Source organism: Calypte anna, chromosome 2 (genome assembly GCF_003957555.1).
Source record: "Calypte anna isolate BGI_N300 chromosome 2, bCalAnn1_v1.p, whole genome shotgun sequence".
Classification (NCBI taxonomy): Eukaryota; Metazoa; Chordata; class Aves; order Apodiformes; family Trochilidae; genus Calypte; species Calypte anna.
Genome location: NC_044245.1, coordinates 145,866,655 through 145,889,890, shown reverse-complemented (window position 1 = coordinate 145,889,890; position 23,236 = coordinate 145,866,655). Strand labels below are relative to the sequence as shown.

The 23,236-nt window shown below is 41.5% G+C and overlaps 1 protein-coding gene across 1 annotated transcript in view; it reads left to right on the top strand.

The window, feature by feature from the left end:
* Positions 1-23,236, top strand: part of COL22A1 (collagen type XXII alpha 1 chain) — a 208,414-nt gene that overhangs the window by 98,605 nt on the left and 86,573 nt on the right. The window contains exons 12-19 of the mRNA XM_030445839.1: positions 4,807-4,860; positions 6,164-6,217; positions 10,568-10,621; positions 12,686-12,730; positions 18,413-18,466; positions 20,263-20,316; positions 22,002-22,037; positions 23,199-23,228. Of these exons, the coding sequence (XP_030301699.1) occupies positions 4,807-4,860; positions 6,164-6,217; positions 10,568-10,621; positions 12,686-12,730; positions 18,413-18,466; positions 20,263-20,316; positions 22,002-22,037; positions 23,199-23,228 (381 nt within the window). The remainder of the gene's footprint in view (positions 1-4,806; positions 4,861-6,163; positions 6,218-10,567; positions 10,622-12,685; positions 12,731-18,412; positions 18,467-20,262; positions 20,317-22,001; positions 22,038-23,198; positions 23,229-23,236) is intronic.

Below are 23,236 nucleotides of genomic sequence, written 5' to 3'. Positions count from 1 at the left end.
TGTTTACTGTCTTCATCTGTGTAAATGTTCAATCAAAGGCCATTGGCTGTGAAGCACAGAGCATGAAGCAGTCCTTTCCAGTGCATATGAAAAGGACAACATGCTCAAGAGCCTGGAAAGGGGACACTTCTTAGGAAAACCTCTTCCCTCTCTTTTGGGGTTAGTTACTGGAGATGTAACCTCCCTAGCAAGAACTCCTCTTGAACGATGTTAGTTCAGGCTTCTGTGATATCTTCTTTGGCCATTTTTGTCATTCTCCCATTGCAACTTTCCCTGGCTTTAGAAAATGGTTTCCAAGGTTTTCCTACCCATGGCCAGGGGGGTTGGAACTAGATGAGCTTTAAGATCCCTTCCAAAGATAGATGCAGTAGCAGAGCCCTTCAGACCAGAAGTGCTGGAGAAGGAAGTAAGTTCTTTTGACACCTAAACTGACTTAATTGGAGGGGGTGATGGGAGGGAACAGACATCTTTTGGGTGCTTCCCTAGGTCTGAGCAGGTTGCTGAGCACAATATTTGGGATTTTACCTGATCAAAAAATCTGGTAGGCAAGTGAGAAGTTGATTGTTCTGTGATGCAATTCATGAAGGTTTGTAGCTGAAAAAAAGTAAAAGAGTTTCCTGGTGTAAATTACTGTGGCAACAAGACTTTGCTCCAGTTTGCTGCATCCTCAGCAGAGGTTTTTGGCAACTGGCTGGGAGTTCAGTGTGTGAGCTGTTGGTTGCTTTCCCATCCCTGCTTCTCACAGCTGCTCTGGCACTCTGCAAGCACAGCAGAGCTGATGCTTTTCTGCTTCTTCCTCTCTTCTGCTGCTTACTCCTGTAATTTACAGTTTACTTTGTGAACAGGAGCATGTTGACACAGGCAACATAATCTCTTCTTGTGCTTGTATTAGGTTTCAGACATTTGCCAAAGCTACCTTTAGCCTGACAGGTTTTTCTGCTCAGTGAAGGGTAGAAAGCTTTAGCCAAGGGTTAATGGGGAGTCAGTAGAAAGAGCAAAAATTAGGGACCCTTTCCATTCTGTAGCCTGGTGGGGTTCAGTGGTTGCTCTCCAGGAGAAGTTAAAGCCTATGTCTAAAGCCCAAGTTGCTTTTGTGCAGTTTTATCCTGAGGTGGACACAAGAAGATTTCTACTACAAGGAGGAAAAATTTTGTTTTAAGGATCAGCTCTGTCCCAGACTGTCCAATGTGTGGCATGTGGTGCTCCAGTTTATGCAGCAGAGAGAACGATGGAAGTAGAAACAGGTGAAAAAAATTTCTTTAGTGAGCTTCTTGTAATGCTGGGCTTTGCTGTATCACAAATTCCCTGCTTGGTGACCTGGTCAGTGGCTGTCAATTCAGGCAGATAAGCTGGCATGAAGAGTCACTAAAGTGGGAAAAGTCTACAGCACTGTCCTGCAAATGCCCATACAGCCTCTCAGCTGTGAGGGTGAAGAGATCTGCTCTGGGCTTACCATCTTTTAGGCAGCTGCTTGAGATCTGTTATAAGTCAAAAGGACAAAATCATACTGCTTTAGTTAAGAAAAGAGATGCAGAAGTATTTTTCTCTTCCTGGGATGCTATTGGCTTTGGAGGCAAGCTGCCATGTGCATCTGGGAAAAGGAGTAACCTTATTGTTGGAGGTTTTCCACATGAAATTTGATTAAATTCAAAGAACTGGATCTGAATTTCTTGTTGCTTGGACTGGGAAGTTGGACTTGAAACCTCAAGAGGTCCTGCCCAGCAGGAAAGGCTCTATGGGCACTGTGCATCAGAGTTACTGACTGCAGCTGCCATTCATTTCTTCAGCTGTGTGAAGGAGTAGTTACTTCATGGGGAAGAAAAAAAGGCAAGCAAAGGGCTAATTAACTGTTTTTCTTTACTTTGCATAAAAAAGATATAAATAGTTTTCCTTCTTATGTTGAACACTTTGCCATAGAACAGCAGTTCCTTCAAGTTATATTGATCTCTTAGAGCAAGTAATTTCCTTAAAAATCATATTTGGTATTTGATGGGTTTTCTATCTCATTAGAGAAGCATTCAAATATAGAAAATCAGATTTTTACCACGAGCTGCACTGCAAATTCTAGACTGAGTGCTTCACAAAGATTCAGTTACCAAGAAATGTGATTATAAAAGTATTGAATGACTTCAACTGCATATACAGTACAAATACTTTACAGATACATTCTTTTATTAACCTCTAAGTGACAAATATACTTAAAAATATATAAGGCCAGATTTTGTCATACTGTCTGACACTGCCTGGAACCTTGCTCAATGAATACATCTATTTAGGTCTTCTGACTACTCATTCAGGAAAGAAATACAAAGACTGAGAGTGGTGGAATTTAGCCTGAATTTATCTAAATATGTAAGCGACCACTTCCATGGTGGTCACCACTTATATACTTACACGGGCAACTTAGAAATATTTACATCGACTTAGCCACTTTAATGCTTTTTCAATAGGATTCTTCTATGTTATTAGGTTTTCACAAAAGCTGATGAGGATAAAGCTCTCAGCTGCTTAGCTCTGCTTTGCCAGAAGTGCCAGTGGTTTTACATCCCACAAATTGATGTCCAGTGCTTCAGGCAGCAGAGGCACTGGTAAGAGTCCATTGAAGGACTCATGTCAACATCTCTTGTAAAATCCAGCAATGTTAAAACCTGGGAGACATCAGTTGGAGCATGAACATAAGCAGGCTGCTGGATCACCACCAAGTACCCCATGGCAGCAGGCATAATCCTCCTCCATCCCCAGAGCTCTGCCTGAAACCTGCTTTTGAATCTTTGGTGAAGATAGCTGTGGACTATCAGAGAATCAGAATGGTTTGGTTGGGAAGGTTTTAAAGTTCATCCATTTCCAACCCCCGTGCCATGGGGCAAGAACACATCTTACTAGACCAGGCTGCTCCAAGCCCCATAAAACCTGGCCTCGAACACTTCCAGGGAGGGAGCATCCATGGTTTTCCTGGGAAGCCTGTGCCAGTGTCTCACCACTCTAACAGTGAGGAATTTCTTCCTAATTTCCAGTCTAAATCTATCATCTTCCTGTCTGACACTATTCCCTTCATCATGTCCCTATCTGCCCTTATAAAAAGTTACAGGTGACTGTAAACAGCATCATCACAGCAATGCAGAGAATTTGGACTCAAGACTCAACAGATGATGACTGTCCCACCTAAAATACACAAAAATACCTCAGTATGCTTTGGCATTTCATGGAAGTTTTTTTTTCCATCGGTGCTTTAGGGTGAAGAAGGCCTCCCTGGCTTCCCTGGACTGAAAGGTGATAAAGGAGAAAAAGTAAGCCTGAGTCTTTATTAATTACATTGTGAAAAGTTACATCTAAGCTATTGTGGAAAGCTAATGAAACAGGCTGCTCTCTAATTCTTTTGTTTTACCTCTGTTACACTATGCTGTTGTACTATTTTTCAGTGCACCTTAAAATCTTTAAGCTTTTGGATAGTGCTCAGCCAAATTTTACAAATGTTTGGAGATTTCAAGGGCATGAACTTTATCTAAACTTTGAAAAACTCCAAAATGGAGTAGGAGTCTAAAGCAGAATATAAGCACAGTGCTAATGCCTCCACATACAGAACATCAGTGGTGCTTTGATATGAGGTGCTGAAGGATGAAGATTATCATGCTCTTTCTTGCACTGAACATAAGTAAATTTTGGGCTGAGATGGTCTTTAATTGCTTACTATGTCACGATCTTAAAAATAAAATAATTATCCTAATTAGCCTGTGCCGAGCTTACTCTTACTGACTTGTGTTTGCTTTGGACACATTTGTCAGATATGCCTTAAACCACATTTACAGGAGGGATTTTTGGAGTTTAAACTTTTTCCACCTCTTGTAAACCAGCAAATGTTCAGGATTGCAAGGTAAAAATCCCCCACCAAGCAGTGCACAGCAAGCCAAATCAGGTTAATCAGAGCCCAGAGGGGCAGTTTGCAGTGCCCAGGTCTGTTTCTGGTTTGTGCCTTTTTTCACAATGCACTTCAAAACAAATTGCTGCAGTGCCTACAAGTAAAATCACTGAGTCAGTTCATCACCCTGTACATTGGCATGCCTGTTGTGTGGTGATTACCTTTCCATTCTCTGTTTATTCTTTATACTGCCAGCTGCATGCAGCAAAACTTCCCTTTCCTCTGTGCTTGCTGCAGTCCCCATTAGCTGTGGTGCTGCCAACCTCAATAATTTAGTCCCACTCCTCTTGATGCATAGGAAGATTTAAAAAGTGGTGCCTGCTTTTCTATTACTTTGTTTTCCACAGCTTTGCACATTCACAGCTCTGAAAATTCCCAGTGGCCAGGGTAGTTTCTGAGGGCTGCTTAAGTTTTACAAGACTTCTTTTCTGTTTGCTTTTAGGCTCATTACTTATGTGCATCATAGCTGTGCCTGGAGGCTTTTAAATTTTGGGATGGATGCTGTATGAACATGGAATTAAGAAAAAAACATTTTAAAATTAATGGTTATTTAGTGACAAAACATCATGTTTTGTGACAATGGAATAGTGGACAGAGAGGCTGAGGGGAGATGACTCAAGGGTTACATGTCTAATTAGCTACAGAGCTTTTATATTAATTCATTCTTGAGTGAATTAAGTAGCCAAGAGTACCTAGTTCCATATTATCATCTCACCAATTGGCCATGGTGTGTTAATGTCAGCAGCAGCTCCTCCAGAGACAGTAAATAATAACTGTTTGTCCTGAAATGATTCTCCTCATACCTTATTCTTGTCTTGATATTTACTCATGCCCTCATGCTTGCAGTGGGTGTTAACACCGTGCTGATGGTCATTCTGTTCTTGTTACAGGGGTCCCTGGGCCCACCTGGTCCTCCTGGGAGGGATGGAGCAAAAGGAGAAGCCGTAAGCCTTTTTTGTGCCTTCCATGTAATCCTTGCCTTTCCATGCAAGGCAGGCAGTGGAAATCAATCTGTATTGAGTGGGACGTGGCTTGGGGATTTGTATGGCCACTGGAGGAGTGGCAGAAACAAATAGCAAGAGGTTAATAGCCCCAGCACTCTCCCTCACATGCTTGCAGTAATGGAAGGAATCACACGGATAAACCACCCTGAGAGGCTCCCAGGGCACCTCTGGTTCTGTTCATTAAGGTGAAAAAGGGGGCAGTGGTAGCAGCCTGTGGTTTAGGACTTACTGCTTTGGCTCTGTTGGGTAATAGCTGCTGCTGCAGAGCTTGGACATTTGCTTGACAAAGAGTCACCAGGTAGTGGAGGTAGCAGGGCATGCAGGGGAACATCTTGGGCTTCCACAGTGGGCAGAGGTGAATGAAAAAAGGTATCTTGGTCACAGAAACAAGGACCTGAATTCCTCTTGTGGTAAAAGGTAAGAGCAAAGAAGAGGTGTAGGGTGAGCTCAAGGGATGAAGCATACCAAATAGTGCCCCTAAAGGACTACAGTTGATGCATAAAGCTACAAACACATTTTCCAGCATCTCATAAATGTGTTTTAGACTTTCCTCTCCTTTCTTCTGCTTGAGCACCATCCCTTTGAGTTATCTGCATCCCAATGGTGGACATTTATCAGGACATTTGTCACTGTCTTTTTGTGGTCATTTGGTGGTGACTGGAGGAACTTGGGGAAAAGACCCTTTGGAAGGTCAGATACATGCAAATGTAGTAGCTCTTTTTTTTCCTGTTACTTTCATCTTGTTTCTGCTTTGTGCCTGCCTGTCCCACTTCAGAAAAGCCATGATAATTTTCCGAAATAGCTTCCAGGACTGATGCTACTTCATCACATCACACATGGCATAGTCTGAGATCAGGCAGTGACTTCCAGAATTTCCTATAGGATGTGATTCTTGCAGTAAAAGGTCACAATTAGAGACCAAATGCGTTACCTCCAGGGAATCCATGTTTGTAGATTGCAGTTGGTGCAAGGTGTTCTCAGCTTATGGAACTCACTTCTTGCTACTCAGGTGGTTGTGTTTGACAAGCAGATGAGCAGCTGCTTCAGGTTTCAGTTTGTCTACTTTTCTTTTTGTGATGACAGCACATGGCAAACTTTCAGATCTCTGGATAGTGATATGCAGGTCTGTAGATACTGACTGGAGCTTCTGTTTGTAAAGCTTTACATAATGCCTGCTTTGAGCCATCCTAGCCTTTATATAGAAAAGGTTAGAATTTACCAACTATATTTCTGTTACTTGAAGGGTGAACCAGGACGACCAGGAGCATTTGGACTTCCTGGCCCAGCAGGTCCAAAGGTAAGCTTTCCATTTTCTTCTTTATATGGAAAGGTATATTTTTTTCACTAACTTTTTGTAAGCATGGGTTCTTTGAATTACTTTTTGGTTGTGACTTTTCATATTCTCACTGCTTAATCAACCCAAAATTCTCATTTTCATCAAAGGTCTGCGGAGGTATCAGCAATTAGGCAATGTATATAAGAGGAAATACCATTTGTTTAATCAACAGCATAGATGGAGAACTTGTTTTGGAGCACACAAGGCTTGCTTCATGTTTTCAGTAAGCCTTCCCAACTCCTGCAAAGATGGAAGTGACAATTATTATTTATCTCTACTCTATGACTGGGAAAAGAATAAACCCATGGAGATATCCTAGCATGGATGTTTCTATTTTAGGAGCTTCAGTAGACAGCTGCAAAGTGATACATAACCTGAACTAATGCTTATATCACTGGGTTTATTTCAAACAAGATGCTTCTCAGCATGGATCTAGTGAGATTTAGCTGAGCATCAGAAATGTGCCTAAATTTTGAAGTGTTTCTCATTGATCTTCTTTAAAAACCTCAGCTCTCCTTGCTTTGCTCACTGGTAGCCAAGAGGGTAACTACCCATCTGCTGGTTTCAGCCTTGTTACAACAACAAGAATATAATGAAAGAATAGAATAGAATAGAAGAATATATATATATATATATATATATAACAACAAGAACATAATAAAATATTATAATGTAATAATATAATAAAAGAAGATGGTGCACTGGATTGACAAGTGTGTTTTCAGGGGTCATGCATAGCAAGTTTAGCTCAGCCTATGAAAGGTGCTGCAAGGACAGCAGATTGTTTTACCCAGTTCTGTTCCTGTACAAAGGTCTTTCTGGAAGAGCTGTATCTGGTCATCTGAACCTCCTATTAGGTTCACTGATGCCTTTGTTCTCAAACAGGACTTAAACACCTGCAATTAGACATATGTAGTCCTGATTGTCATGTGGCTCTCTCCCAGGTCTCCATGAAGCAGTTAATTTTTGTAGCTTCTTCTTGGTTTCTCAGCTCTGGTGAGGTGCTTGCTCCAAATGTTTGTTTGTTTTTTTTTTATAGAGGGAAATGTTCATCATTTCCGAAAGTCTCATCAGAAGAGTACTGGAACTAATGGTGTGTTTGTGGATTAGCATCAATAGTTGGCAGCCATCCCATGGTTCTCTGTGGGATCCATCTTGCCTTCAGCAACATGAAGGGTTGGATTGTGCAAGCTACATGGCAGCACACTCAGAGGATGAATAAATGACAGCTCCAAAGCAGGGCTGGGCTGACTGGAGTCACCCTTGTTATTGTTTTGTCCTCCAGTGGGATTTGGGGGTGGATAAAATTAAGCTGGATTCATCACCCACAAATGCCTGTCAGTTGTATCTCTCCTATCATATCAATAAATAAATATTTTCTGTCCTGGATATTAACCACATGTCATTAAAACCCAGCAGACTTCACGATGCACCTCATGGTGTGGAGTTCCTTTTCCTTGCTTTGCAAAGTGTTTATAAACCAACCTAAACTAAGGCATCTACATCTACCTCTAGAAGGGCTTGTTTCTGGAAAATGTTCCTTATTTCCCACTGGGATGATCAGGCACATACAGTTCAGCCAGGAAATGAAGCAATGTTGAACAAAAAGAAGTTCTGAATTCTTGGATGAGCAGTTTAGGTGCTGGTAGGGCTGGACCTGAAGAAGTCTTACTAAACAATTCCAAGTGTTCTCAGGGAAGAGCTGGCTAACCTCAGCCTCTCAACTACAGTGGTTAAATATATAATGTTCATGAGCTTTCACAATGATTTTTATTTACTTCAGTGAATGCACTGACTATATGCAGTGTCTTTGAGCTGGACTGGTCCTGAGCTATATTAAGAAATAATCCTGACTGCTGACAGGGCTTTAAAATCTAAAATGTGGATCTACTCCTTGGTGTAAAGCCCAGACACCTTCCCAGTGTGAAACAAGGTGTGTAGAGGTGGGCAGAGGTGGAGCAGTTGGAAGGTCACATGTCCAATTTCTGTTGTAATAATAATTTTTTTGCCAGACCCCTTCTTTTGACTTAAAATCATCAGCACCAATACAGTGTCTGTGGGGTCTACATCAGGCTCCAGGCTTGGCTGAGGGATTTCCAGTCTTTTGCCTCAGTGGGAATTGCCAGCACTCTCTTTTAAGGAACTTTTACAGATCTCATTAATGGTGTGAAGCTTCCAGTAGCACAGATAAAGGTCCTGCAGTCTTCTGGTAATAGGACTTCAAACCACAGAGGTACTGTAATGCATGATGAGCCCATTAGGGTACACGGATGGGTTACAGGAATGAAATGGCCTCAATATATTATCTCCAGTTTTACTGCTTTTTGCTGCTCTGGGAAGTCCCTAGGGGAGATTGTTCCCAGCTCAATGTTTTTATCATAAAAATGTGGTTTGTTTTTTTGGTTTTTTTTTGGTTTTGTTTTTTTGGGTTTTTTTGTATTTTGCCTTTTTGGTGGTGGTTTTTTTCTTAACACTTGGTGGGTAAACTTCATAGCTCACCAAGAAGGACAAATGATCTTTCTGGTTACGAGCTGATGGAAGCAAAGAAGAAGTCTCAAAGTCAGAGCTGTGCTAATCAGTGTTTGAACTTCTGGTTATAGAAGATGCCACAGTGGTCTGAATGGCAAGAAATATTCACTGCTTAATGGAAAAGGTCTCCCACATAAATATGTGGGACTTGGCAGGTTAATTTAAATGGAGTCTGTGGGTCCAGAAAAAAAAGGCCATGGCACGAGTCACTGTATGATACTGTAGCAGTGAAGCAAAGCTTGAATTTTTGATGCCAGGCCCTTTAGCTTGTAAAATCCTGAGCAAATATTCAACTTTTCCTTTCTTTTTACCTGTATTTTTAATAAAAGTTTAAAGAGACTTTTTTTGTGGCTGTCATTGCTACAGCATCACTGTATCTGTGGTGTTCCCATCTGAACTGACAGTTATCTGCACTTGATAGAAAAAACAGAGCGAGGGGAAAGAAAATCAAGGCTTTGAAATATAGTAGGTTAAGAGTTTCATTTTGACAAATTCCCTTCTTCTCGTTTACTTCAGCTGTTGAAGGTCTCACTCTTCTCTGGTTTACCAGACATGATCTCAACACAGGCCTTGAGTGGGATCAGGAAGTCTTCTTATCCAGACAGACCCAGTTCCTCTATAATTTTTGCTGTGTGTTACAACAACATTTTATGTAATGGTATTGAGTTGGACTTTGATAATCCAGACAACCTGGACCAGGTCTTTATTTCTGTAGAGTTTTTTGCCTGGACTTTAGTAGCAGTGTTTTTCTGCATGCTGAAGGCTGAGATTTAAGTGAATGCCTGATCCTTTCTGCCAGCTGTTATAGGACATGCACAGCTAAAAAAGCAATTCATTCTGCTAACAGTTCACTGCAAAGACATCTCAATTTTTTTATTTATTTATTTTCTAATAAGAATCATCCATTAGTATGAAAAGTAGACATTATTTAAGATTAAATCTTGATCCTGATCCACTACAGCAACCCAGGACAGGGAGTTAAGAAGATGAGAAAAAAAAAAGGAACGAGGAAAAGGAGATTAGTTTCAAAATAATCATACAAAAAGGTGATATAATAGGTATAAGAAACCAGCTCTCATGGCCACCTTGTCAGGCCCAGGCTGTCTGCTCAGGATGGCTCTGAGGGCTCATCCTGTTTAGCTGAGAATCCAAACTAACTTCAGTAATTGTAAGGCTCATAAAAGCACAGTGAGACTGCTCTCCATTTCAGTTTACATTCTCCAGGCAGAGGTTCAGTGTGTAACCAGATGAAATTCTGCTGAATTTCTCTCATTTATGCTGAAAGCAAACTGAAGAATATAGTTCTGATATGTTTCTTTTCATTTACCCTTCAAAATATGGAACACTTTGAAGTCTGTGGTCTGTTTATGCTGGGATGCAGCATTTGCAGCAGTGTTCCCCTGTGCTTTGTTCCCCAACATGATGTTCAGGAGCTGAGCCACTCTCTGTACAACAGGCAGGCAATAACTACAATTACCAAAACTTCTGAAATAACCTGTAAAGGAATTGGCATGGGATAATTTGCCTCTCTGGGGCAAGACTGAAGGATAAAACTTGGTGATGTCTGAGGACTGAGGACAGGAGAACACATTGGGTGTCACTTTGGGGAAGTAGCTGGAAAGTCAAACACTGCTCTGGGTATTAACACTGCAACAGCTGAGAAGCCTCAACAGCCCCTGGGGGCCCAGGAGTGCCAGCTACATTTCTGAATAACTGTTCTTATTCTTTGTCTTGTATGTGAGGCAGTTTCTGGTATTTTACTGTATCTCAATTTCTTGACAGGGATCCGAGGGCAAACAGGGGCCTCCAGGAATTAAAGGCTATGTAGGTGCACCGGTAAGTCATGGATCTTAATAATTTTTTAACACTTTAGAAACTTTTTCCACTTTTTAATTTTTTTTTAATTTTTGTTAAACAGTATAGTGTGTGTTTGACCACTTACCCATACTGTGCCCAAACAGTGACAGTTTCTTGACTTCATTGAGTTTCTTCTGACTACTTTAAAGCAGAACAAACCTGTGGCCAGTAGAGAGATATCAGTAAGAATTATTTGATTACCAAGATAACAGCTGGTGATTTTGTGATGCACCCACTGTAATGAAATTGCTTTGGTCTATACTGATGCACCATCTATATGGTGCTTGGAAACCTCATCATAATATCAAGAAAAAATACCACCTCTCAGTAAGTTTCCAATCATATTTTCAAAAGTATCAGGGCTCAGGGGACAAATCTGTGTTGAATGAATGGGCATCAAGATGAATATAACTCAGATTCTATCAAGTTAGCATATCTGTCTTGTGATCTCATCTTGGTAATTATGGTGGCAGCCTTTAGGCTGGTGTTGTAAAGTCTGATTGGATTTTGTGAGGTTTAATGACCCAACTATACATGGGTTTGCTTTAGTGGCACACCAGACATGCTCATGCACTGAGAGATTTCCCTGATGGCTGAGAACTTGCTTTACAACCCACTGCAAAGGGACTAAATGTCTTTCAAAGTGCTTCAGCAGGTGCATGGGGTTTCTCTGTAGGGTGTAGGGCTGAACTGTGTTAGACTTGAAGATGATGAAAGGAATATAGGGTTGGCTCTGCCACAGACTCTTGCAATACTGAGATAAATGGGTAAAGCTATATGAACACTTCCTTCCTACTCCTTGAATCACTGTTTTATGGAAGAAGCTAAGAACTCACATGTGGCACAGAGTTATTGAAGGTCCTAACTATTTCTGTCATAAGATTGACATTTGGCTTGAACTGCTGTGGAGGAGCATCTGCTCATCCTACACGTGAGCTCCATAGTTATTAGTGCATTAAAAGAGTCATAATTATAAACCTGCTGACATTTGTTTTTTGGAAATAATATTAGTGATACATTGCAGCCTGGGAAGTTCTGCTGGCTCCATTTGGGTTGTTAGAGAAGAGCAGGGTTGTATAGAGTTTGCTCACAGTCACCCGTGGCCTCAAATATGAAAACTGTAATTATCTAAATCATCCTACACAGGCCAAATATACCCAGACAGGTAGTTCTCATTAGTTTGGAGGTAAATGTCTACTATACTGGAGAATGAATTGAAGTTTAAATACAAATATGTTGTTAGAATAAGAAGAATTTTAAGCTTTGTCAGTTTTAAACAGGAAACTACTGATTGACTATATTTGTCTGCCTGTAGCCATTAGCTGGTTGCTCAATTGCTGCCATAAAGTTGAAATACAAGGTGCTTTCCCATGCCAAAGGAAGGTGAGGTCTGTTCCTGCCCATTGAGTCCATTGCTTGCGTTACCATCACTGTGTTTCATCAAATTAAGCCCCAGCAAATGGTTCTGGTGTACCTGGGAGGAGATGAATCATGCAGTCCAGATGAACACTGATATTGGAGTCAGGACAAAAATCTGCTTGGGCCTCCAGGACAGAAATTATCTAACATTTGCCAGTTCTCAGAGGTACCTGCTGTCTGCCTAGCTACTTCATCCAAACCCACCAGGAACAGGCATTTTTACTTTATGCAATAGGTTTTTCCATCAGTATTGTCCTCTACCTAAGTCCTCATTGTTTACAAGCACCATGAAAAACACAGAGCACTGGTTGTTTTCCAGACCATCTGCAGCTGTGGTGTATTCCTATCCCTCCATGCTGCTGCTGGCAGGAGGGTCCTGTATCTGCAGGCAATATAATATTACAGAAGTTCTTGGGTCCATGGGTCATCCTTGCTCTGTGAGTCTGCTTGGACCATGCATGCAGCCAACTTTGAGGACTGGCAATGCAGCTAAATGTCCTTGAGGTTCACTTGAATGGGTTGTGCAGACCTGCAGAATGTTTTGGTGAATAACTAAGGGAGGTAACTATGGCTCTGCTTAGACTGAGCTTTATAATCTTTTTTTAATTTTATTTTTATTTTTAGGGTCTACAAGGAGAAAGAGGAGAAAAGGGAACACGAGGAGACAAGGTATTCCTGCTGCATGCTAGGAAAAGCCAAGCTGCTCTTTGCCTTTCCCTATGAGGTGGGGTGGGGTGGGCTGGGCTGCCAGACCGACTGATGGATCCTGGTGCTGTTGGGGAAGGATCTCCCATGGGAGTGCAGGAGGGCTTTACAGATCTCTGCTGTCTCCTGAGCACACATTTAGGGACTTCTTGTCTGTGTGTAGCTGGGGATGGAGGTGAGAGAGGAGGAGTAGGGTACAGACATGCCACTGGGGAGATCTAGTGGGGTGTCCACATATCCTGAGGTCTGTGAATGGCCTTTGACTGCTGCTGATCATGGCTGCATCCTACATCTCCTCACCTCACTCCAGTTGTTCAGATTATCCAGCTTCTTATGTTTATGTCTTCTCTCATCACCACAAACTCAATTTTTAATGAGTATTTGGTAGTTTCTATATTAAAGGCTTCATCCAGCTGGAGCTTCTTCCCAGTTCTCTGCTCTCTCTTGTCTGGGAGTTGCCGTTTTACACAGCACAGGACACTCTGGGGTTTGAACCACATTATTTTCAAGGAAGAGGCCAAGTGCCTCTCATTACCAGAATAAGCATTTAAAAGGAGAGCTGAGCAGACCCAAAGTCTTTCATTATTTCAGTTAGGTCATTGTGTTCAATGAGACCTCAGGGTGTCCACAATTCTGCTGCAGGTGTGCCAGACAATGCTCAAGGCTTCCCAGAAATGTCACCAGAAGTGCAGTTTGCTGCCCCTGCCAGGGGTGGGTACTGGTCCAGTCCTGCATCCCAGTAAGCAGCTGGAGATGAGGAGGCATCCACAGGCTCCCAGCCCAAACTGTCTCCTTTTCTCATGATGGGCCTCTGTCACCAACTTCTGGCTTGTAACCCTGAGCAGTCTCATGCTGGTCCTGAGACAGGGATATCTCAGTGCCAGCCTGGCAGCTTTGCCTGTGTTCCAGCTGTCATTGCTGATGTCTGGCTAATTGTGTTTTTCCCAAAGGAAGGAGTTACAAGTGTGTGATGTGGCCCTCTTCCCATTTCTCAGTCTCTGTCTCCTTCTGGAAAAGACACCTGGAGACTTACACCATGATTTTGCCTACTGGTAAAAATAATCAATAGACCCTTAGTGTGAGGTGCTGCATTTTGCTTTACCATGTGTCCTGGTGGCCATTCCCAGTGTCTATTAGCCATGACCATGTCCTGGATATCCATCCATGCTGTTGCAGCCAGAGCAAACTGCTGGCTCGTGCTCTGTGTTTCTTGTTCTTTTTCTTCAGCCCTTGACAGGATTGGCTCAGTGTGTTGTGTCTAGCTGCTGCTTTTCTGGAGGTGAGGTTGTCTGACCTGCTGGAATATTTGGCTCCCGGAAGAAAATCCATCTTTCTGGCATCGCTGGGATGGGAGAGGAAGCTGGAGCTGTGTGTGGGCAGGCAGCTGACTAAGCTAGAGGAAGATTAGAGTGGTGAAGAAATGGATTAGATTTTATTTCGTTAAGAGGATACACATAATTAGAGCTCCCTTTTTAATTTTTTTTTTTTTTTTTTTTTTTCCTGGAGCAGCCAGATCTCTGCTACAATGATTGTAATTTTTTTCCAGGCTTTAATTCTGGTTTTGGAGCATCCACTATCATTGCTTTAGCTTCTACCAGTCACTGCTACTGTGAAAAGAGTGGGCGTAAACTCCATGGGCCAAATATTTCCTTGTCTGCTCTTCAGTCTGTAACTTGAACACTGACACCTACACAATCCGTGTTCCTTGATGCTTGGGGAGAAATGTGTTTGTTACATTAATTGAGAGCAGTAGCCCATGCCCTGAACATTGATCTGTTGAATCTGCACCTTAGTATGAAAGAAGGCTAAACACCCCATAATACACCTTGCTGCTATATTCCTATATCTTGAGACTTCAGATGTGAATACTGAGGTTTAATGGTGAGGTTTCCAAAAGCAGTATTATTGATTACACCTGCACTTCAGGAGAGCCACTGCACAGTGGGAATGATCTTGCCCCTCCTTTTGCATCTGATAGGCACCAGGACAGACTCTGCAGAGATAAGCACGAGGCATCTCCCTGCCTGTGTAAACCAGTGCTTCCTTCTTTCCTCAATGAAAGCTGGGGAGGGATTTTTTTACAAAGGCATGTGGTGATAGGACAAGGAGGGATGGCTCCAAACTGAAAAGGGGAGATGTAGACTGGATATTAGGAAGAATTTCTTCACTGTGAGGCTGGTGAGACACTGGATCAGGCTCCCCAGAAGAACTGTGGGTGGCCCATCCCTACGAGTGTTCAAGGCCAAGTTAGATGGGGTTTGGAGCAATCTGGTTGAGTGGGAGATGTCCCTGTGCTGGAACTGGATGATCTTTAAGGTCCCTTCCAACCCAAGCTATTCTATGATTTCATATAACACTGGCCTGGCAATTAAACCGAGTAACAAATACTTGTCTATTAATCCCCCTCCCTTCCCTGATAAAGAAAGAGAATCAGGGAGAGAGACTGATGGATTGGAAACCAAAGTACACAACTTTAATGAAACAGTAATGATAAATAGGAAAAATTACTAAATATATACAAATATACAGGAAAATTGATACCATGTTCCTTCCCCCCCTCTCCCCCAATAACTCTCATGTCACCACCGAGGCTGCAGGGCAGCCCTGGGAAAGTCCAGGCTGGACTCCTGGAGTCAGCAGCAGTGGGGAGCTGGAGGCAGGAACACACAGATTCAGGCTGGCATGGATCAGGAGCACAGGCAGAGGAATGGATGGAATCCTCCCAGGATGCTGAAGCAAAACAGGGAACCAGTGAAGAAAGGGAAGCAGGAAGGGCAGGAAGCAGGAAGCTTGCTTGACCCTGGTGATCCCTCCAATTTATACTGAATATGACATGTATGGGATGGAATCCTCTGGTCAGTTCTGGCATCTATCGTGTCCGTTCCTCCCCAAAGGAGGGCTGCAGGTGTGACCTCTTTATTCCTTCTGGAGGGTAAAATGTTCCTCAGAGCTGAGCAGTGGTCTTGGTTCTGCACCCCATTCTCCAGCTGAACTCTAAACGTCGAGTGGTATCAGTCCCAGAAGCAGACACTGACTGAGAAACTTGCTGTTCATTTCAGCAAGTGCAGCTCCTTACAAGAGACTCAGCTGAGTACAAGACAGTACACTGCCATGTGTACAGAAAAATCACCTTTATCCTGGCCCAAACTAGGACTATTTATACGCTAAACTTTGTATGTTAATTTAGATATGTGCAGCAGTTGAGCTTGACATGGGGAATTGTTTTTGCTGCATAAGCACCTGTCCCTTCAGTAAATCTTTGCCTGTTGTATTGGGGAAGAGCTCCTGTAAGCAGGCAGTGGAGCTGGGCTGCTGCTGCCAGGTCCCTCTGTGCAGTGGGTTTACAGTCCCGATGTGAAAATTTGAGAATAAAACTTATAAAACTTTTAATGGTTTTTCTTTCTTTTGGGAAAAAAAAAGCAAGCCCAAACCTTTTCTCCAACCTTTTTTTTTTTGTTTGTTTGTTTTGTTTTGTTTTGTTTTTTGTTTTGTGTTTTTTAGAATGGGAAAAAATACTTATAATGATAGATTTTTTTGAAACAACTGAAAGCAAAATAGTTTGGATTGTTTTCAAACAGCTTTATTGTATACATTTGTATAAATAATACATTTGCCTTTCCCAGCCCCCATTACTAGCAGCAAGAACATAGACATTTTTCTGTTTTGGCAGCTGAAACAGCATGTGTGAAGTGCTCGTTGCTGCAGTGTACTGATGTTAAAAATTCTCCTGAGAATCCACTGCACATTTTGTCAGCAATCCACCAGACTGTTGCTTACTGAAAGTCTCAAATTCAGGATACTCAGAGTTCAGTCAGCGCAAAGGAAACCATTAATGTGGAAACTATTTCCCCAAAAGCAAATAGATCTGGATGTCTGATGCTGTTTTTCAGCAGCTGTCTGTAGGGTACAGGTCTCTAATTTCATGCCTCAGATGCATCATTTTGAAATAACATTTCCTTTACAAGACTGATTTACTTTCTAAAGGGGAAAATAAATAGATTCATTTGCAAATCCATTTTCTGACATTCGGAATCAATGTAGTTTTCAAAGATAGCTAATTAAATCCCATGTCATAAGTGTAGGTTTACAGATAATAGAGGTCTAAAGAGATCCTATGGGATAGTAATCAGAATTAAAATGTCTGAAACATTTAAAAAATAGACTAAAATATTATTTTATTCTCACTCCAATGTACTTGTAGATTTTTTTTATGTGCCCATTTATAATAATAGTAGAGGTGTGTGTGTATTTGGTAATTTGTATTCAGCTGTTTGTGCAAGTCCAAGAAAAATCAGTGTCTCATTTTACAGAGGTTTAAGCATTTGCACAGTAAGAGAAAGTCCCCATTTCAAAGAGTTTTAAACTTAAGAGGCTGAAGTGAGCAAGGGCCACGAGCTGTAAGAAAAAGGTGAAGTTCAGAGGGAGTGTGTCACTGATCTCATCGTCATCCCTATGGAGGACCTGGACTATAGGATATGGAATATGTTACATTTAAATGTGGAACTATGGTGGAGGTCAAGGTCAGAATTCAAAGTGATCTTCATATCAAACCTCCCACAAAGCAGGAGATGACATGGAGAAGAGGCAGCTGCAGGACACTGCCTGTGTGTAGGACATCAAATTTCACACTGCTACAGATTGGAAACAACTGATTAAAGAGGTGTCCAGCAGAAAGGGCTTTGAATTAAACATTATCCAGATTTAACCAGAAGAATACTCTGAAAAACATGAAACAATCTTTCTGCTCAGGGTTAGCCTTGGCTGTGTCTTGCTTTGGGCATCTGGCTGCTGAACACCCAGAAAAATCAGTCAGGATACAAACGAGAGCAACAAAAATGATCAGAAGTCTGAAAAAAATCCCCATGCAGCAAAATTAAAAGAATTGAGGTTGCTTAGAGAAGTCTAAAGGGGGAGTTTTGTGAGTCTTCAAATACATGAAAGGCTGTTGTAAAGATGAAGGGACAATCTCTGTTTGTGGGGGGTTAGGGAAAGACTTACTAGTCTGAAAGTATGGTGAGAAAACATCATTTAGGTACAGATTTCCAGGTAGTAAAAATAAAGTAGTACAATAGATTGCCTCTGAACTTCATGGACTGTCCAACTCTGAAGACACATAGGACTAGATGTATCCTTCTCCCAGGGTTATGGAAAGGTGAAAAATGAAAGGTTTTGCTTATCTGGGTAAAAATGAGCTGTTGCAGCATTGCAGATTCATTAGTTTTGTAAGAACTGTTCCAGACTGATGCTCTCCTGGTGCACTTTATTCAATTTACATGAACCCACCTCAGCAGACAGAGGGATGATGCCTACCTGTAAAGCTGGCACACAAGTGCTTCTAAAGTCACATCCCAGCTACTGGTGTCAAATTTTCTAGGCAGACAAGTTCCAACATTCAGCAGAGTAAGTGAGGATAAATATTTACTCCTGACTGCACTTGTATCACCTCCTTGATACTGCATGGAGGCTCCCAGCAACTTTCTGTTGCACAGGTGTGGGGACTTCAAACATTCTCTATGTTTGACTCACTTGAATCTCTTTCCTTCTTCCTTACTCTTGGAGGAGATGATAACACGGACATCTCTTGCAGAATGGTGACTTCAAGACCATAGATATGAGTTATAGTGGTTCCTTCTCTTCTTTCTCCAGGGAGAACGAGGCCTGGATGGGTTCCCTGGAAAACCAGGTGTGGAGGGGAGACAGGTACGTGGCAAATACTCAGTGACTGGAGGCTTTTACTTGGAACAAGTGGAAGTTGACTCTAAAGCTGAGTCTTTTTCAGGGTGGCTGCTGAGTCATGGTAGAATCCCACTGCATCAAAAGTTTTTGTATTCCTTATTCTAAAATCTTTGTTGGGACAGTTTTCTTTTTTCGTTTGTTTCCTTTTAGAAATAAAATGTAAGGCAATATGCACTTAAAGGAAATGTCAGCCTTTTAATCATGATAGGTTTGATGTTCATCTTAATTTTCATTAAAGACATAAGGAAGCACATATAAAAAAATCAATTGTTTAAACCTGATTTTTATAATCTCTTTTTTCCCTTCCACAGCATGAAAGGGGGAAGAACTGGCTTTAATATATTTGGTTTGTTTTCAATAAAAGAACTCAAAACTATTTGCATTTTTAAGACAAGATGAAACCAGAAATGATTTAAAAGATCAGCATGTATCTGCTGATTAGACAGATAAAGCTTTGTCTGAACCTGTTATCTGTATATGCCACAAGACTGTTTTCATACTCAGAGTATGACATTTAATGAGATGCATCCTTTCTTCCAAAGGATCTTCTGGTCTAAATAGCAAAGGACAGAGTAAGAAGCAGAGGCTAAAAGTGATTTTCCAAAAGTAATGCAGCTAATCATTGCCACCCTGGAGCCTGAAACCTCCAGGCTGCTGTGTCTGCATCCTATTCACTAGCTCTTGATGTTTGCCTCTTTGGAAAGGATAATTTTAGAGGCCCTTTTTTGCATTTTAAGAAGTGGAGGAGCTGCATGTCAAATCCTCAGGCTAGCTCAGGTTATCGTGCTGCTTCTCAGACAAGGTGGCTGCTGGGTGCTGAGCTGAACAGGATGTACCAGTCCTGAAGCCATGTGCTGCCACAGTGCTTTGCTCTCTTAGTAACCAGAATTTCAACTTGACTTTGGTGGGAAGTATTTTTATTTCCATATCTGACAAGTCTTTTTGTATTTAGATGGCAAATAATAGTGTCATTAGCAGCTTTAATCTTTGTTAAATCTGCATCTTCCTCTCTGGGAGGTGAACGAGATTATTGCACAATTTTATTTTTTTTTCCTGCTTCTCCATGGGGGATTTGACATTTAATGATTACTTTTTGCCAGTTCTGTTCCTCAGCCAGTTTGCCCTAAACAGAGAAGTATGTGTCTATTTAGTGTTTATCACTATCTTTATAAGATGGAAATGTTTTCTAATACTTAAAGTCACACTGGAATCACAGTGAACAATGTTCACAATGCCCATTACACTGTTTACAGGACTGGTTTATACTTGCAGCAAATGTGGATAAAGTGAGAACTTGCAGAGGGATGTGAAGGTGGATGCTGATTGTTTACTACTTCTAAGGAACAATTTCCCCAAGTGACACCCTATTACTGAAGTCTGATTTTTCTCAATTTTTTGGCCTTTTTCCTGTCTAGACACCTAGCAATGGGCACATCTTCATGCCTGAATTTTATCCTAAATTTTGTGGTAGGCACTGATGTACTCCCTGAACTGCAATCATTCTGAAGTAGCTGAAATTGGATTGTTGTTATCGTGGCTCCTGTGCTATCTTCATCCTTATTCCTCCTCCTCTCCATGCAACACAATCAAAGCATCCTTGTGTATGGAGTTACTTATGACTTTAACATGAGAGGGCACAACTGTGCTGCTGATACCCAAACCTGAAACCTTATGTTTCTCCTGTATGTTAAGAGGGGCCTGCAATCGATGACCTGGAGTATATAAACCAATTTTTTTCTCTCCATTTTACCTGTTTATAGGGCCCTCCTGGCAATCCGGGCCCTCCAGGTGCCAGTGGGACCAAAGGAGAAAAGGTGAGTTGAGACAGGGCATAGGGGAGGGTTGGATACACATCCATTAATTCCTCCTTGGGTTCCCAGTGCTGGAATATGAGGGATGTTTCCCTAATGTTTGTCTTAATTGTGTATAAGTGAAGCTTGTATGCACTTAAATGTTTTGCTTTTCTGATGTTGCTTCACTCTCCAAAGGGTATAAGTGAGTGTTCAATCAATTCTGGGTATAGCTCCTGTACTTTTGGTTTGAGCCTGGGAGTGGGAGTAGAAGGAAATGAGGCGTAATATGGACTGGAGGAATCTTCCTCACCTAAGGAAGGTGACTGGAAATGCCAGTGTGTTTGTACAGATGCCAGTTTTCTGAACCAGGAGATGTAGAATTCAGTCAGAAAGTGCCGATCAAACAAGACCAATCCTCTTACCTATAAAATAATTATTCACTGCTCCAGCAGCAAAGTTGACCTCTTTGTTTAGCAGTCATTAGCTTTTCCAATGCAACTTTATGATTCTGCCAGAGGTGATGTGGGTTTGATATTTCCTAATTCTTTGGCATGAGTGCAAAGGCATGTCCACATCTGGATTTTCTTTCTCCTTTTCTCCTCTAGATAAGGCAGTGACCCTTATCCAAGAATGCAGAGATCAGAAGGAAATCTCTGTGTTTCTCATTGCTTTCCCACTCAGATTCAACAGCTAAAAGAGAAGGTTGCAGAAGCACCAACAAGAAGGGCACGTCAATTATGGTGATAAACTATGGGTGCAGTAGAGAGCAGCCTTGGGTGCAGAACACTTCATCTATGTCTTGGAAGTGGCTGCATTTTGATGTTTCCAGATTATATTTAGCTCCTTGCTTTCTCAGTGCAGCTGATGTGTGTCTGCTTCTGCCACAGTATGGACTCATTTCAAAATAAATAACAGATCATAATTAAACTTGCCTTAAGAGGAAATAGGATGTGAGATATGTTGGGTCATGGGACCTACATGAGTAATCAGTAATTAGAGTGTGAAAGGAAGTTATGTGATAATTTTTGCATTAATCTATACCTAAAGTAAAGGAGATACCTTCTGGAGGCTTACTCTGAAAATGGGCACAGCTGGAAAAATATGCTCTGGAAAAAGAATGATAGCTTAGATGTCAGTAAGTAATGTAAAGTAAAGAGGGTTAAACATCTCAGAGTCCTGCAAACACTTACTGTATGTTTGTGCTCTATAAAATGACTTGGGGAAAATGGTAACCATTTCTCATTCGTTTTTCTCTTTGCAAAGTTTGTTTCTACATTGTTAAACAAATAAATATCCATCCATAGTAAATATACATCCTAAATATCCATCCAGTAGACTCTATTAGGGATCTAAGCATCAGTGAGGCTTATTTATGTGCTACGTGGTGTAGTTGGTACAGCAGATATAAGACATTTGAAGATAAAAGGTAATGTTACTGTGCATCCAGTGCATCATTCATTTTAAGTCATTAAAATTCGTTAAAATCCATGTGTTACATCATAGTACACAACCAGTTCCTGCCTGTATTCACCTAAAGGGTAGGAAAAACAGAGCTAATTGAGACTGAATGTTCACATATGCTAAGTACAGGCAGGCACTGAAAATAGTGACAAGGCACTCAGATGTTTGCTTTTGTTTCGTGTTAAGTATTGGGCTAAGATGTGTTTTTTGTTAAGTGTTTTCATTTGTTTTGTATTTCTTTGCAGGGTGAACCAGGACTTCCAGGACTGCCTGGCTCTAAAGTAAGATTTATTTTTTTTAAGCTTTCTCAAACATTGCAGGAATTATTGCACAAGAAGAGAGGTAGAAGCTGGGGGTGGGTGACTTTGCTAAATGAGAGATGTTCTTAAATATTTTTTTTTAAAAAGGGAAGTTAAATATAGTGAAGATTCCTGAGGAAGGCAAGGGATGGGTTCCAACAAGGAGATGCACTGCCACAATTTAGTGAGATTTCAGAATGTGAAGATTAGGACTTGAAATGAAAGCAATTGTCTCAGGTGCATCAAAGAGAGCAACACAGTCAGGACTGTGTGATTTCCAGGATTTCTGGTGGCCTTTGGAAAGTAGAGCCTGTGAAAGTTATAGCAGCAAATGAGTTCAGGAGCTGAATTACTGAGCACATTTGTCATGGGCTGGATGTGGGAGTTTCGAGAGTTGACTGTTGGAAAGCATTCAAGGGCCACTGAGACCAGCAGCGTGAACTGTAGCACTGTGCCAAAGAAACCTGGGTGTTAAAGTCAAGGATGAGAAGCTCCCTGGTCATCATGAGAAAGTCAGAAGGCCTTTTCCTTACCCATAATTTGTTAGAAAGCAAAGGAAGGAGAAAGAGAGAGCTCTGAAAGAAACCTGTTTGGGTGAGATCCTCTTTGAATATGAAATCAGTGATGTGACAGTAATTGCTGAGAGATTTTTGGAAAATATGGATAACACCTGAATATGACCCTGAAATTCCAGGATTTGGGTGAAAACAAGGCTGAGTAGATGGACAGGTGTATGTCACAGATGGGGGAGGTACCAAGGAGCCAAAGGAAAGCCTGAACCATGCAGGTACCCAAAGTCAGGCTGCTGTTTACAGGCTGCTTCTTCATTTGATATGTTTTTGTCATTTGAAATCAGACAAGTGCTGGGGAACTTACTAACTTATTTATCAGGTTGAGCTAATGAAAAAGGTTCTTACTGTTTATATAGCCACATAAATCACTTCATAGGTAGCTGAGTGAGCAAAACCTTGTGTGAGCAAACCTCTGAGCTGCTTACATAGAGAGCATCCCCCAGCCTGAAGCTGCAGCACTTAGTGTACATCTCAAGGGAATGGTAAAGGGAGAGGGCACCACCATGCCCCAGGCTCCTCCTATGTTGTCTTTCCTCTTTTTCTCCTTTATGACTCTGCATTTTTATTGCAGGTGCATATTGAAGGCCTAAAAGGAGAGCAAGTAAGAGA